A 13,623-nucleotide genomic window follows, 5' to 3' on the forward strand; every position below is an offset into this window, starting at 1 on the left:
CTGATCTCGCTATTTTATACTAATATAAACTTTAAAATTGCTACGATGTGGTTGAAGGTCTAAGTCTAGTCAGGTTTTGACTGATGGTGTCATCTACACTCGGCCTACCATGATTCCCATGCCTATCAACCACTTTGCTATACTGACATGGCGTCGAAATCCACAAGAATTGTTGCAGCACACTACTTCCTACCATACTTCTCTAAGACCTCTTCTCTGGCGTCCTGGGAAAGCGACCACAATGGATCCCAATACTGCATCTCCGTAGGCTCCCCCTTCAGGCCTGGTGCAGAAAATGTAGCCAGCCCAATGCGCCGGTCATAGCTCTCAACAGATCGAATCAATCGCTTTCCACCCTCAGCTGGTAGGTCGAGAATGAAATTCGGGACAAGAAATCCCGCAATACGTCCGCGAATGTGCCGCTCCAGATGTAGACCATGGCTCAGCGGGGTGCGGAGATCCTCTGCCCCAGGGACGATATCCCCTTGGTAGACGTAGTACTGCAGACATCTCAGTAAGAGCTTTTGAGTACATTTTTAATGAAGCCAACTTACTGGCTGAATGTTAATATCTCCCAGAGCATGAACAAGCTCGGTCATGGTCTCAAGAGTATTGTTCACCCCATTCAGGAGCACAGATTGATTCCGCACAGTGACCCCAGCCTCGTACAGACGCTGCGCACCACGCCTGGTCACCCAGGTGATCTCATTGGGGTGATTAATATGCGTGTGGATACAGATATGCTTGCCTTCTCTACGGGCTCGGCGATCGAGCTCAATAACAGTATCTGTCCAGTCATCATTTGGGTCGATAAGTCGACTAGGGGACACGCCAAGTCCCTTACTGGCAAAGCGGAATCGACGGATGTGGGGGATGTTCAGGAGTCGGTCGCCGATGTAATGCAGCTGCGACGGTTCAAGGAGGTACGTGTCTCCGCCCGAGATGACGATGTCTTTAAGAGACGGGGTTTTCTCAATGTATTCGAATCGGGGGGCCCATTTCTTCGGCAGAGGGAGGAAGCGCTTCTTCTTGACGGATTCCGTTTCTGTGCCCACGGTGTAGGAGCGGAAGCAGAAGCGGCAGTACACGGGGCAAATAGATGTCGCTGTACAATGTTAGTACAGTAATCACTGGATACGTCCAAGCACGAACCAAAAAAAAGGGCCCGGTCCGGATATCGGTGGATCAACCCATCCACAGGCGAGTACTTGTCTTCATGCATCGGGTCCAACACCGCCATCGGGTGGTCGATACTCAGTGGGGATGAAACTGGCACAAATTGCCGTCTGACCGGGTCGTTCAATGGATCAGACCAGTTAACCACGCTGAGAATGTGTGGGGACAAACGAATGGCCATGGGGGCCTTCTTGATCCCCTCGAGGACCCGTTCAATGAAGTCTTCCCGAGTATGTATATCTGTAATTCGAAGCCAGCTTTCCATGTCTCTCTGCGGGGGAATTGTCGCTGGCAAGACTGATGAGAGAAACTCTACCAGGCCAGCTGTGCTTTGAACGGTGTTTCCCATCTATATCGTTAATATGCTTTGCCAGCATGATCCGGCGGTCACGACCTACCTGCCACTTGTGACTCAGGAACTGATCTGCCGTAACATCTTCCCACCTAGGGATCTTCTTCCAATAGGGATCTTCTCTTTCAACGGAATAGGTTATTGGCGGCGGAGTGAAGACCTGCTTTTCAGCCACTACGGGCTCTGCCCCTAGGGTTGGTGCCGTGGTGATTCTGCGCTGCACTATGGCTCGTGTAGAGATTGGAAGGCATTTTGAGCGCATCCACAGACGGTAGAGACCGAGAGACATTGTGAGTATCTTCGATGAAAGGTATCATCGGACGGGAGCAAGCGCCAGTACTCGAGCTGTGGCAGATTTAAAAGATAATTCATTTGCCTTCCACTGCCTGTAACGTTTCGAGATCGCCGGGGGTTTGTGATGTAGGATCATCCCTCTTTGATCGCATTCGGTCAAGAATGTGCTAGGATGCGTGACGCAAGGCAACCCATTTTTGGTTGCCTTTGGTCAGGGATGTGCCACACACAGTCAGCTATTCAAGCGTCCTAGCGGATTGTACATGGAGGAGCATGCCCGCTTCCGGACTTCATTGACTCCTCAGGAAGCTTATGTTGCTTTTAGCAGGGAGTTTCGCTTACAAGGTTTTCCTTGCCTTACACCCGGCTAAGATCGAAGGCGTCGACCACAAGTGCTGAACCTCAGACAATATCCTGTACAACGTGGAATTCGGCCCACATGTGCTGGGCCGCCCAGCGGACCGCAACTTTGTCTCCCTTGGATGCCTTGGAATTTTAGCCAGTAGTCCAGAACATAATCGCTGCCCGTAAGCAAGTAAACCTCGCATATCAGCTGAAACATGGCTTAGACCATTCATGGATTGAAGAAAGCTATGGTGTATGTAGTATTTTCCTTTGTTATTCATAATAAAAGGGTTCGTTTCGCTGTAGACATGACGCAGGAGTGCGGTATGATTTGACGACCATCCCGCAGATCGACAGTGGAGGACCGAATTCAGCTGAAAGGAACTTCATACCGATCAATTACACTATCCAATCAACAGACACTAGAGCAAACCCCCTTGCAGCATCCTGTAATATGTTGCAGACACCAACACATTTTCCTGCGACCTGCAGCCACATCCCTCAGCGGCAACCTTTTACGTAAATCAAGGACAGCTAAGGTAGATGCGCACCTACCAGTGTTGTCGCAATGGGAGACTGGATGGCGCAATTGACAGTATCAGACCTGGATCGTCATTTCAAGCTACGTGGCAGTAGAAACTTCGCTTTTAGCCTACCTTACTCCCTTTGGTCGCCAGTCTCTGCAGTACTTGGTCAGATGTTCGCCCGAGTAGACCTGTTAGCTAGCTATCTAATGCATATGAAGGCTAATGTGCTTTTCTGCCAGCGGATGCATATTATCCAGGGAGGACGCTGAGGTCAACGAAATTGATTAGCAGTTGAGTAATCATGAAATTATAGCTAGTTTGCGATATATAGTACACTCTGTATCTCGGTATACCTCGCCGTCACAAGGTTCCCCAGTTATGACATATGGGTTTTCCCCCTGTACAGAGCTCATTGTTCACATTCCTTGCCCGACCCGGTACTTCTGACCTGCACTCGCTGATCGGCTAACAGCTCGAAGCCGGAATTCAGCGCTTAGTGCTCGGCGGTCGAGCTCCAAGGCTAAAGGGATTGGCCGCATGCAGCAAGCGACATCGCTGGCTTAAAAGAACACTGGCAATGGCGCTACATGACTGCATATATGCGTCAATAGAAAAAGCATTCTTTCCTGGGACAAATAAGACTGAGCAGCAGCCGGATTCCGACGCCGCTGTGTCTTTTCAATTGCGACGGAATCACTTCCTCTCGCTATAAATCCAATTCATTAAATATTATCATCATACACTACCTGCTTCTTCGACCATCCTATAACAATTCTCAAAATGTCCCCAAAACGCCCCCTCGTAATAGCCTTCATATACGATAGCTTCTCCCAGTACCGATCCCTTGGCTTCAGTGTGGAAGAATGCATGGAATTCGATACAGACGACACGATCGTCAGTATGGTTGAGTCATTGCGGGCATGCGGCCACACGGTCGTACCTGTTGCCGGCATACAGCAGCTTGTACCCATCCTCGCAGAAGGGAAACATAAAACCTGGGATTTGGCCTTCCCCACGGCCGAGGGCATGTACGGTGCCGGCCGCGAAGCACAGGTCTCTGCGCTTTTGGAGGCGTATCAGATTCCACATGTTTTCTCTGATGCAGCGACGTTGTCGCTTTCGCATGATAAGGGGAGGACAAAGGTGCTTTGACATTCTCTTGGCATTGAGAGGGCTGGCTGACTACTATAGATGATTCTGGAGCATATGGGAATTCCAACGGCACCATTCGTCATTGTCCCTGCGGTGAGGACGGACCATGACGGCCAGTCCATTAGCTCAGAAATCCTGAACAAGACTCCTCATTCAGACTTGTTGAAAAGATTCCCCCTCTTCATCAAGCCGAATTGCGAAGGATCATCGAAAGGCATCTACTCCTTCAGCAAGGCCCATAATCTCGCCGAACTGGAAGACGGGGTCCGAAGACTACAAACCAAATATCCCGATCAGAGTGTCATCATTGAGAGTTTCCTAGGAGGAGAAGAATACACTGTAAGTATCATCGGGAGCGGAAAGTCGGCCCGCATTCTTGGAACAGTACACCTGGACTGGAAATCAGTGAGACCTGCCGATAGGTGCTACAATACCGCGGACGGGGGCCCCGACGTTGGAGATGATTACCCCACCCGTGTTGTGAGTAGCAAGGACAATCCTAAAGCTCAGCAAGCCGAGGCGCTTGCACTACAGGCGTGGCAGGCTCTCGAGTGTCAGGATATTGGCAGGGTTGATATTAGATGGGGTCTAGATGGCAGTCCATATGTTCTTGAGGTAAGTGTCCTATGGTGTGTACAGTCCTCTGCTCACCAGCGCAGATAAATGCTATTCCTGGTTTGCGGCCGAGATGGTCCACCCTCCCCAAGACAACAGAGGCTCAAGGGATCAGCCATCAAGAACTGATTGAGGCAATTCTGGAGAGCGCTTTGGAACGATATCCGCAGCTCAGATGCAAGAACTAGTCTGCAGTCCACACAACTGCTTGCTTCCATCACCTCATCAGTAAACCTGATCGACAGTACACCTTTGGTGCCACTATCTAATACACAGGACCATCTCCCTGCTACTTGAGCAACAATGAATTGAAGATTAGCATTGCATGATCTTTAATACAAACACATACTACTACTGGCTTGAGTAAACAACATGAGAAACGGTGAAACCTTCTAGGCTATGGACGTCATTAATGGGGGCATAGAAAAGCAATGTGTTGATCTAGTCAATAAGACCACGCAGCTTACATAACAGCTCTCACAGCTCGCAAGCCCCTCTAGGTTACTGCTAGTTAGGACTAGCAGAGGTCGTATAGCGTTAAATCGTTATATTAAATCAGGAGAGAAGATTCATGAAATATAGGGGAAACAGGTCTAGGTGGAGATCAGAATGACGCATTGGAGGGTAGTAAGCATGTCATATAAGGTTGTGGTTGGGTGGTCGACTAAGACACTGCGTTTCCGAACTAGAAATTGCTTTGCTAGATTGTTATTAATCTATGTTCTAGAGGTTGTAATAGCGCGTTTATTTTTTATATGAAATAATACTAAGCCCATTATGGTGGGACTTCCATTTCTATTAGCTGGTCTAATGGAATTAACTAGTTACTGCTACTGCTGATGTATTCTCCAGACATTACAACCCCCCTAAACTGCACCCACGCTAGTCACTAACCCTATATAACTTGAGAAAACAATCAGCTTCGCCCCCAAGCCAAAGCCTTAGGCAGGGACACCACTCATTTCCAAATCGGATTAGATGAGCTTGGAAAGGACCATGGCAACAATTGCCACGGCAGACCAGCCAGCAGGAACAAGTGAGGTACTCATGCCATGAGCAGCTGCAGATGTAGATGTGGAAGTGGATCCAGGCGTCCAAGAAGACAAAGTGACCGACGGCGCATAGGGCGATGATGGGGTCCGATCATCTATCGTTCCATTCCAGCAGTAACGTTGGAAGCACTGACTGCAAGCCTTCGGAACAGTGGTATCGGTTCTGTCGAAGGAGCGGCTGAGAATCGCACAGCCTACGCATGTGGACCAGTCGGAGTCCAGAGTGCCATTAGCCTGGGTGGCAATATTGTAGCCATTCAGGATGATGGAGTCGCGCCTGGTGGTGTTGAAACTACTCTCATTCAAGGCGAGGTTCGACATGTAGGTGACGGGGTGATTGGGCAAGTACACGATCAGGGGTGCTGGCGCCGTCAGGTTGGAACTGTTGCAGCCAAAGAAGGTCGGATGGCTATTAAGACCTAGGTTGACAAACGTGTTTGCGTCTGGAATTGAAGGGAAGGATGTATCGTTGGCGAAACCGGCCAAGGTACGCTCGTAGGTGGCGATCATTGTCGTGCCATTCGGCCAATTCGCGGCGACGTCAGAGCCGGAATCAACCGCAAAGATAATATCCACATTGCGCTTTCTCTGAATAAGCGGGTTGAGCGGGATATTTTGGCCATCCTCACCTCCGTCAACTACCGTCAGTCTCGTGCCCTGCGCAAATGGTGATGAGTCCTTGTTGTACTGGTAGAAGGGACTGGGGTCGTAGGCTGCAGGCCCATTCACTGTAGAGTTTGTCGAGCTGAGGGCGCCGAGGTATTCTTCCACAGCATTTGAAAGCACGTCTCCAAGAGCGGCGTTTTGAGAGGAAATTTCGGGGATAAGCTTGCGCAGCTGGGCAGCGATGTCCACACCATCCAGATCATATACGTCGCTGGATGTTCCCATGATCAAACCGGCGTTGTCGTAGCCACGCACACAGGTCTCGTTTGCTGGCACCACACCATTCACGAATCGAGAGCCCAGATACTGCAGTGGCGCGAATCCATAGATCGAGTTATCATATGTGCCGAACTCCCAAGGAGAGAATTCGTAGATCGGTTCTTTCGGGGTGGGACTGTCCTCAAATTTGTTAAAATACTGGCCATCAGCAACGACCAGGGGCAGTGGCATGTCGCCGTCTTGGAAGGCCCGGGACTTTGCAAGAGAGGACCAGGTGAGGTCAACTCCACCATGGCTAGCATTGAAGAAAGTGTAACCTTCTATCCGACCCCTACAAAACTTAGTCAAGATTCTTCTTCATTCTATCACCAAAAAGGCCAGTGAACCTACCAAATATCGGCGCTAGTAGTCACAAAACCAGCCTCCTCCTTCGCTTTGACTTGAGTCGTGATATTACCCCAAAACTGCGCGGGGTTCATGGTGGCCGGACCTAAAAGAATGAACTTCGAGGAAAAGTCCCAGAACTCTTCTTGCAAGGCGGACACTGGCGAAAAGTTGTTGAAAAAGACCGAACCGACCAGCCAAGAGCCTCCACTCAGCCCTGAAACCTAAGTGGCAGACTGCAGCAGACCACCCAGCTGGCCCTTGGCAGTTGCACCTTCGGTGCGGCTATCGAAGGCCTTGAGAACACCAGCACCATTCAACATTGCACGAAAGCCACCTCCTGATATGGCGATACCAATATTAAGGAGGTTGGATGAGTTACTGGAGTGGCTTTCGATGTAGCTGGAGGCGTCAAAGTTGTCGATCTCGACATGCCCGAAGAATTCTTTCAGGGCTGGCACGGTCTTGCCGCGACGAACATCCAGCCAAGATGTTTCTTCGGAGGAGAGTGTCGAAGCGCTTCGGATCCTAGGCCGGGTTGCCGGGCAGGTAACATGAACTGGGGCATAACCATTGGTCGCATTTGCCAGCGCGCGAGGCTTGACACTCACAGCTCGCGAAACCTCGCGGTGCTCTGCCGAGGCTGGACTGGCGGTTGTGTCTAAAGAATGAAACGTTAGTCTCGCTTGTATCAAGCAAGAACGGTCGTCAATTGACATCTCCACAGGACTTACAGGGCAAGAGGCCCAAGGCAATAGAACTGAACAGTGCAGTAACTTTCATTATTCGCACTTAAAGCCGCTCGATTCATGAGATGATGAATGAAGCGATAGATTTAAGAGTAGACATATTCTCAATCAGTTGTTGGGAATGACTTCGCTATTTAAGGCTTCTCAATGCCCTTAATGTTGCGGCTGACAGTAGATCTGCGTATGAGCCATGATGATCCTCTGCAACCGCTTTGGTATGATTCACGGCTGTGTTAAGACTGAGGCGATGTCATTGTCAGCATTAATTATGGATATTTGTGGAGATCATGGCGCAGTCAGCATCAGATTTATTTTGAAGTATTAGGGGCGAAACCGACAGGGAACGGGGAAGCACGGGAAGAGCAACGGGAACGAGGGAACGAGGGAACGAAGGAACGAGGAACGACGAAACTAACTAAAGAAACCGAGCTAACAGGAATAATGATGCTGTTTCAAGGGGCACACAGCCTCGCTGATTATCATAAAGCTTAGTTAGAACCCCAGTTCTAATTTGATTGCTTATTTTTTTTATTTCTATAAAGGAGTTCATATCACATCACTGTAACTTTACAGCCTCCTCTCTCCAACAAACAGTCCATCACTGTTGTTTTCTTCATAAATAAAAGAAAGAACAACAACAATTATATTCGCTTTTGCCGTCATGTTCAACAATCAACAAGTCCATCAATCCAATCAACAAGGCGGCGGGCAGACTGGCGTTGGAAACCCTGGTGGACCCCTTGGACTAATTGGCCTCGTCGCCAAAGGTGTTGCAGCTGGTATCGGGCTCGCATCAGAAAGCATTCATGCACACAAAGAGAAGAAGAATGCAAAAAAGAAGGCAGCCGCCGATCAAGCTCGCCGATCACAGTCGCAGCCTCCACCCAGCGAACTAGAAGGATCCAGCCCGCTTCCACCCTATAGTGACGATACAGAAAAGGAACACGTTATGGCTGCGAAGCAACGAGCACATTTGAGCGAGAACAGGACTTTTGCGCAAGTAGGGGGGGAGCTAGAGGAGGGTGATGAGGAACAATGGGAACTGGATGATGCACAGGACGAGCTCATTGAGCGCGAACCCGCGAACCCCAAGAAACGCCCACAGACCCTTGATCCCAAGAAAATCACACAATACTTCATCGACGATTACCCCGTTCCACAGGGTATAGAGCGACGTGGCAAGTTGACTCTCCCCGTTGTCCTGCCCCAGCGCAGACCCAAGGACCGTACTCGCGGTTTCATCAGAGCTTATGCGCCAGAGCTGATGAATGCTGGAATCGACCAAGCCATGTTCCTCGATTTCCTCGAAACTTTCAATCTCGCCACTCAAGCTTCACCATGGATCAATGCTATCAACATGGCTGGTATCGCCTTGATGCCATTACATCTCGCTCCTGGCATCGGACAGGCAGCCACTGTCGCGCTTTATCTTACCGTGCAAGTTATGAAGAACATGCAAAGCCGAAAGAGGCATGTGGCCCTCCTCCGAATCGCTGTACTTTTACTAATTGTCTCCTCTCACAGATACCACACAGTCATGGACCAAATGAACGAACAGTTTTTCCAACCGAGAGGCCTCTACGCTATGGTGTTGACATGGAACCCCGAGACCGATGCTACCAACGTTGGAATCAACCTCAACGAGACAATCAGCAAGAACCTGACTCCGCCTGAAGGAATTTCGAAGGTTGTATACCAGTATAAGCCGTCGATGGGTAACACCAATGGCGTTGCATTTACAGAAACCGCTCCTCTCGTTTTCCCCGCCCTCGACAAATTGGAAGATGATCATAGCAAGGCAGCCAAAACGACGAAGGAGAAAATTAAGAGTGCGAAGAATTTTTCTGGCGAGTATTTTGATCGACGTGCTCAGGCCAAATATGTAAGTGGCACTACCAAAATCAACATTACACCTACTCATCTTATTTCTAGGCTGCAAAAAATCCGGATAGTCAACTGGTCGTTGGACCCCAGCCTACTTTCACATCTCGCTACTCGGACCCTAATAATCCTACAAATAGCGGTGACATCCTTGCCCTTCTCACGGCCGGAAAGGTGAGCATGCCCGCAGGTTTTGGGCGTGGTTTCGGGGGTGGCGTCGGAGGCACTATGGGTGGCCGTGGATTTGGGGGCATGCCTTATGTCCGTGGCATGGGTAGGGGTGGTACGAGATTCCCTTTGAGTCGACTCATTGCAATGTCTAACGGAGGCATAGGTCGCATGATGATGGAGCAACAAATAACAACTCAGAAGAATCCGAGCCAATGGGGCGAGGACCGGCAATATTCAACCCAGACAGGCATGAATCAGCAATTCAGAAGCCAGATGACTCCTATGCAGGTTGGCAACCAAGGGATGATGGGAGGTCCTCAGGTTGGATTTGGAGGAGCAGATTTGATAGTCAACGGCGTGAAGCGTATCCTTCGTCATGTAAGTTCCCTTCTACCAGTCTCTTTATTTTCAAATTACTGACACTCAATAAGCATGTTCTCTATCTTCTCATTATCAACATGCCGAGCGAAAAGGATATGACAGAGGCCACAGCATTCATGGAGCAGGACACATGCCACGAGTTAGCAGGCTAATTGGGAGGCGTTCTATTCCCTCCGTCTGTTACATCAAATTCAAAAGTAAACGACCACTGGAATAATGCCCAATGCCAGCAAACCACTGTTTTATACTTCATCAGTATTGGTCATGTGATTTAGGGTTTAATTTGCTGTTGTTTTATTTCCTTTCTGGGTCACGTGGATATGTTAGTGCTGGTCTCAGGCGCAGCCGCGCAATCAACCAGGTCATCTCGACTCAGCCTCAAAGCTTGTCTATCATTTATGGCGGGGCATGGATATCACTGTTTTTCCTCTTTTCTGTATTCTTCTTGCCTACATCCGACCGAAACGGGCCCACCGAATCCGCGCTACTGCACAGTCACCTCCTTGCGTCATTAATTATGAATAATGCCGTCGAGGGCACCGATAAGGTGCAGGCGCGCCGGCGTATGACCAAAGCTTATCACAGGAAGTCCCGAAATGGGTGCCAGAGATGTAGAACTCGTCGGGTGAAAGTAAGAATTCGCCTGTGCCTTCGACGGCATGAACACCGCGAGAACAGCATACTTACATGCCTCTGCCTAGTGTGATGAGATACACCCTACATGTGGGAATTGTGAGCGCCATGAAGTAGCTTGTATATACCCGAATGCCGCAAAAAAACGAAATGACCAAGACACAAAAACAGACGGCAAACAGGGGTCAGATATATTTGGTCCAGCCAATACCCTAATACCCACTCTGTCGGGCGAATCAGAGTTACAGGGAACCCCTAGCTCCGACTTCAACGACGTCGGTGACTTCCAGCTGCCAGAATCCAAATCTAGACGCCTTCTCGAGCTTCGACTATTCGATTACTACAAGGATCACCTGATGGATCCCCTCCCAGGCCAGGCCAAATCCCGCGAGGTGACGGCATGGTCTAGTCTAATTCCTCAACTTGGGCTGGAATATGAGAACGTGCACTACATGATGTTTTCCATGGCAGCCTGTCATATGCTCCGTTCTGATCCAGACAACCGTGAGCTACTCAACATTCAACAAGTCTATTTGGCGCTAGCAATGCGTGAACAGCAAAAAGCCGTTGCTGAACTGAGTCTTGAAAATTGCGATTCGGTCTGCTATACCGCCATGATACTCCTCATCGCGGCAGTTGCCCGCCTCTGGAGACGTCCTATCAAACCATACGTGCCGCCGGTCGAGTCTCTAAGATTAGGAAATGGTGTAGGGGCTGTGCTGCGGACAGCAGTAGAGATGCTTAAAGGGAACAAGGATGCGAAGATGTGGTTGTTCATCAATGCCCCACCAGCGCTCGATCCGAAAGTGATCTTCGCCAAAGAAAATCAAATCCCGTTTCAAAGCTTACTGGATCCTGACATTCAGCCATGGAATCCAGATACTCACGAAGCTTACGAGAATTCTGTCGCCTACTTGGGATACCTCCACAAGTCGGTTCAGGACAATGACCCGGTTTGGATATTTGGTCGAAAGCTTATCTCGTTCTCCATTTTTGCTCCAAGAGAATTCCTTGATTTTGTTGAGGATCAGAGACCCCGAGCATTGGTTATTCTTGCTCATTACTTTGCTTTCATGTGTAGGGCGAAAGAACTTTGGTGGGCACTGGATATTCCTGAAAATGAGATCAAAGGGATTCAGGGGGTCCTACCTCCGGAGTGGCAAGAGCACCTACGTTGGCCACTCATAATGACTGGCCAGACAGTCATCTAGAAATCTGCGGATTATATACGTTAAGATGGCAGTATAATACGCTGACTGATATACCATCTATACCATATCTATGCCATCCTCCGGGGGCCTTTTTGTGGAGTTGAATCCTCTACGACACGAGCGGAATAGACAGGAAGAGGAGTGACATATGGTCTACTCCTCAAAGGTCGATCTCTCACACACTTCCCATTTCTTATTTCTCGTCATTGACCTCGGACCGGAATAACTCCAGGGTGGGGATGTCGAAGTGTACTGAACTCAGAATCAGACCTGGGCCGACACTGAGTCCCCAGCAGGAAGATCAAGTCAATAATCCAAGATGCGCAGACGATGATTAGGATGCACCGACGGCTCCTGCCAAGCTAGAACCAAAGGAGACTCTTTCCGTCATTCACTAAAGACTCGACTCTACGCTCTGACGGCAGCTGCATGCTCGATAACAGTTCGATCAACAGGTTGCTTTATCACAACTGTAGCCAGTCTGGCCGCGGTAATTGCCTCACTCACCCCAGGCTTTGCCTGGCCGCTTCAGTGGCCGGAGTCCAACGGCGACAACAACCCAGTAAGCATGATTGGAGTACAAACATCAAATTGTGTTTTAGTGCCTTATCACCCTTTGTCCCATCGGTGTCAGTGTTGATAGGTCCAGCAGCCTCTAAGAAGATATACTTAGACAAAATAAAGTAACAAGTATTTTTCATTCTGGTGATGAGTAATCTGCAAGACTAGTGGTATTCAATGCCCTTGCTGCCAGAAGCCGTCATTGTCCACCAGCAGTCCCAAACTCAGCTGTTTGATAAAGATGCCCCACGTTCCGGTTTCCGTTTTCTCCCACTAGGAGTCCCGCTGAGCGACTTTATGCTCTCTTTACCTGCGCCAAACGGATTGCCAACTTCAAATCATCAGCAGCATTGGCGATCTTCTCCCTATTTCCGCTAAGCAACTGTTTCGTCTTCGTCAACTCTCTAATGGCTTCCTCGAGCTTGTGATACTTTTCCTCCGCTGCAACGATCTCGACGACAATATACCCGACGGCACCTCCAATTATGGAAATCACCCCAGCCGCAATCGTGCCCATGAACCCAAACATGGTGGTCAAGATAGGGCCTAGAACAACAAAGATGGCAAGACTGGCAGCAATGGCTGCTACCTCAGCAGTGTATCCGTAATCTTTAAAATGATCCACCATGTCTCCAATCTCCCCTGGACTTCTGCCTTCCCATTTCTTGATAACCTCCTCAAGGGGAACCTTGTTTACCCCGGCATCCAACTTCTCATATTTATGGCGCGCCAAGGTCTCAATTTGGGTAAACCGGTCGCGGATGTCTTCGAGGAGCTGCTTCGGGTTATTCTTGTCGTAGACGACGTGGGCGAAGTTCGAGGTGAGGAGCTGGTTCATGGTGGTAATGATATCATTGGATTTGGTGCATATGAACTGGAKGTCTGAGCTGATGTCAAGAACAAGGTCTCTGACCTTCTGCTCGCGCTTGGGGTTGTCTGGCCTGATGATGGACTCGATGTTGCCCATGATGGTGTGGTGGTGTGGTGGTGTGTTGGTGTGGTGTGTTCGTGCTATAGTGGAGTGCAGTGCGAGGGGATGAGGAGGACACGCAGTCTTAATTAACCTTGGACAATTTGGGGAAAAGGACCTCTATTAACCTAAACGACTGACGGATCGACCAAGCAGCATACCCCTCCTTTGGACACGCCAATAACAATTGATTTGTCAGTTTCCACAGGTTGCTATGCTAAGAACCGATTAGGGTATACGAAAGATTGGGCTGAAAGAAACAAGACCGCGGGACATATTCTAGT

General features: G+C 49.4%; 7 protein-coding genes across 7 annotated transcripts; 3 read left to right on the forward strand and 4 right to left on the reverse strand.

The window, feature by feature from the left end:
- Positions 1-182: 182 nt before the first annotated feature.
- On the reverse strand, positions 183-1,817 carry Asppvi_003486 (KamA family radical SAM protein; the record flags this gene model as incomplete). Its single annotated transcript, XM_043299449.1, has 4 exons — positions 183-500; positions 555-1,105; positions 1,153-1,525; positions 1,575-1,817. 4 exons carry the CDS (start codon positions 1,815-1,817, stop codon positions 183-185), a joined length of 1,485 nt encoding a protein of 494 aa, XP_043155384.1.
- Positions 1,818-3,474: 1,657 nt separating this feature from the next.
- Asppvi_003487 (D-alanine--D-alanine ligase family protein) lies at positions 3,475-4,649 on the forward strand (the record flags this gene model as incomplete). Its single annotated transcript, XM_043299450.1, has 3 exons — positions 3,475-3,837; positions 3,886-4,461; positions 4,506-4,649. The coding sequence occupies 3 exons, from the start codon at positions 3,475-3,477 to the stop codon at positions 4,647-4,649; spliced, it is 1,083 nt and encodes a 360-aa protein (XP_043155385.1).
- A 786-nt stretch (positions 4,650-5,435) lies between these two features.
- Positions 5,436-6,877, reverse strand: Asppvi_003488 (lysophospholipase 1; the record flags this gene model as incomplete). Its single annotated transcript, XM_043299451.1, has 2 exons — positions 5,436-6,729; positions 6,789-6,877. 2 exons carry the CDS (start codon positions 6,875-6,877, stop codon positions 5,436-5,438), a joined length of 1,383 nt encoding a protein of 460 aa, XP_043155386.1.
- Positions 6,878-7,006: 129 nt separating this feature from the next.
- Asppvi_003489 (lysophospholipase 1) lies at positions 7,007-7,565 on the reverse strand (the record flags this gene model as incomplete). Its single annotated transcript, XM_043299452.1, has 2 exons — positions 7,007-7,443; positions 7,517-7,565. The coding sequence occupies 2 exons, from the start codon at positions 7,563-7,565 to the stop codon at positions 7,007-7,009; spliced, it is 486 nt and encodes a 161-aa protein (XP_043155387.1).
- A 627-nt stretch (positions 7,566-8,192) lies between these two features.
- On the forward strand, positions 8,193-10,116 carry Asppvi_003490 (uncharacterized protein; the record flags this gene model as incomplete). Its single annotated transcript, XM_043299453.1, has 3 exons — positions 8,193-9,413; positions 9,464-9,961; positions 10,015-10,116. 3 exons carry the CDS (start codon positions 8,193-8,195, stop codon positions 10,114-10,116), a joined length of 1,821 nt encoding a protein of 606 aa, XP_043155388.1.
- A 365-nt stretch (positions 10,117-10,481) lies between these two features.
- On the forward strand, positions 10,482-11,808 carry Asppvi_003491 (Zn(II)2Cys6 transcription factor; the record flags this gene model as incomplete). Its single annotated transcript, XM_043299454.1, has 2 exons — positions 10,482-10,595; positions 10,666-11,808. 2 exons carry the CDS (start codon positions 10,482-10,484, stop codon positions 11,806-11,808), a joined length of 1,257 nt encoding a protein of 418 aa, XP_043155389.1.
- An 856-nt stretch (positions 11,809-12,664) lies between these two features.
- Asppvi_003492 (uncharacterized protein) lies at positions 12,665-13,336 on the reverse strand (the record flags this gene model as incomplete). The annotated part of the gene is made up of 1 exon (XM_043299455.1): positions 12,665-13,336. One exon carries the CDS (start codon positions 13,334-13,336, stop codon positions 12,665-12,667), a length of 672 nt encoding a protein of 223 aa, XP_043155390.1.
- Between the last annotated feature and the right edge of the window lie 287 nt (positions 13,337-13,623).

This window comes from Aspergillus pseudoviridinutans (genome assembly GCF_018340605.1).
Source record: "Aspergillus pseudoviridinutans IFM 55266 DNA, scaffold_2, whole genome shotgun sequence".
NCBI classification, from domain to species: domain Eukaryota; kingdom Fungi; phylum Ascomycota; class Eurotiomycetes; order Eurotiales; family Aspergillaceae; genus Aspergillus; species Aspergillus pseudoviridinutans.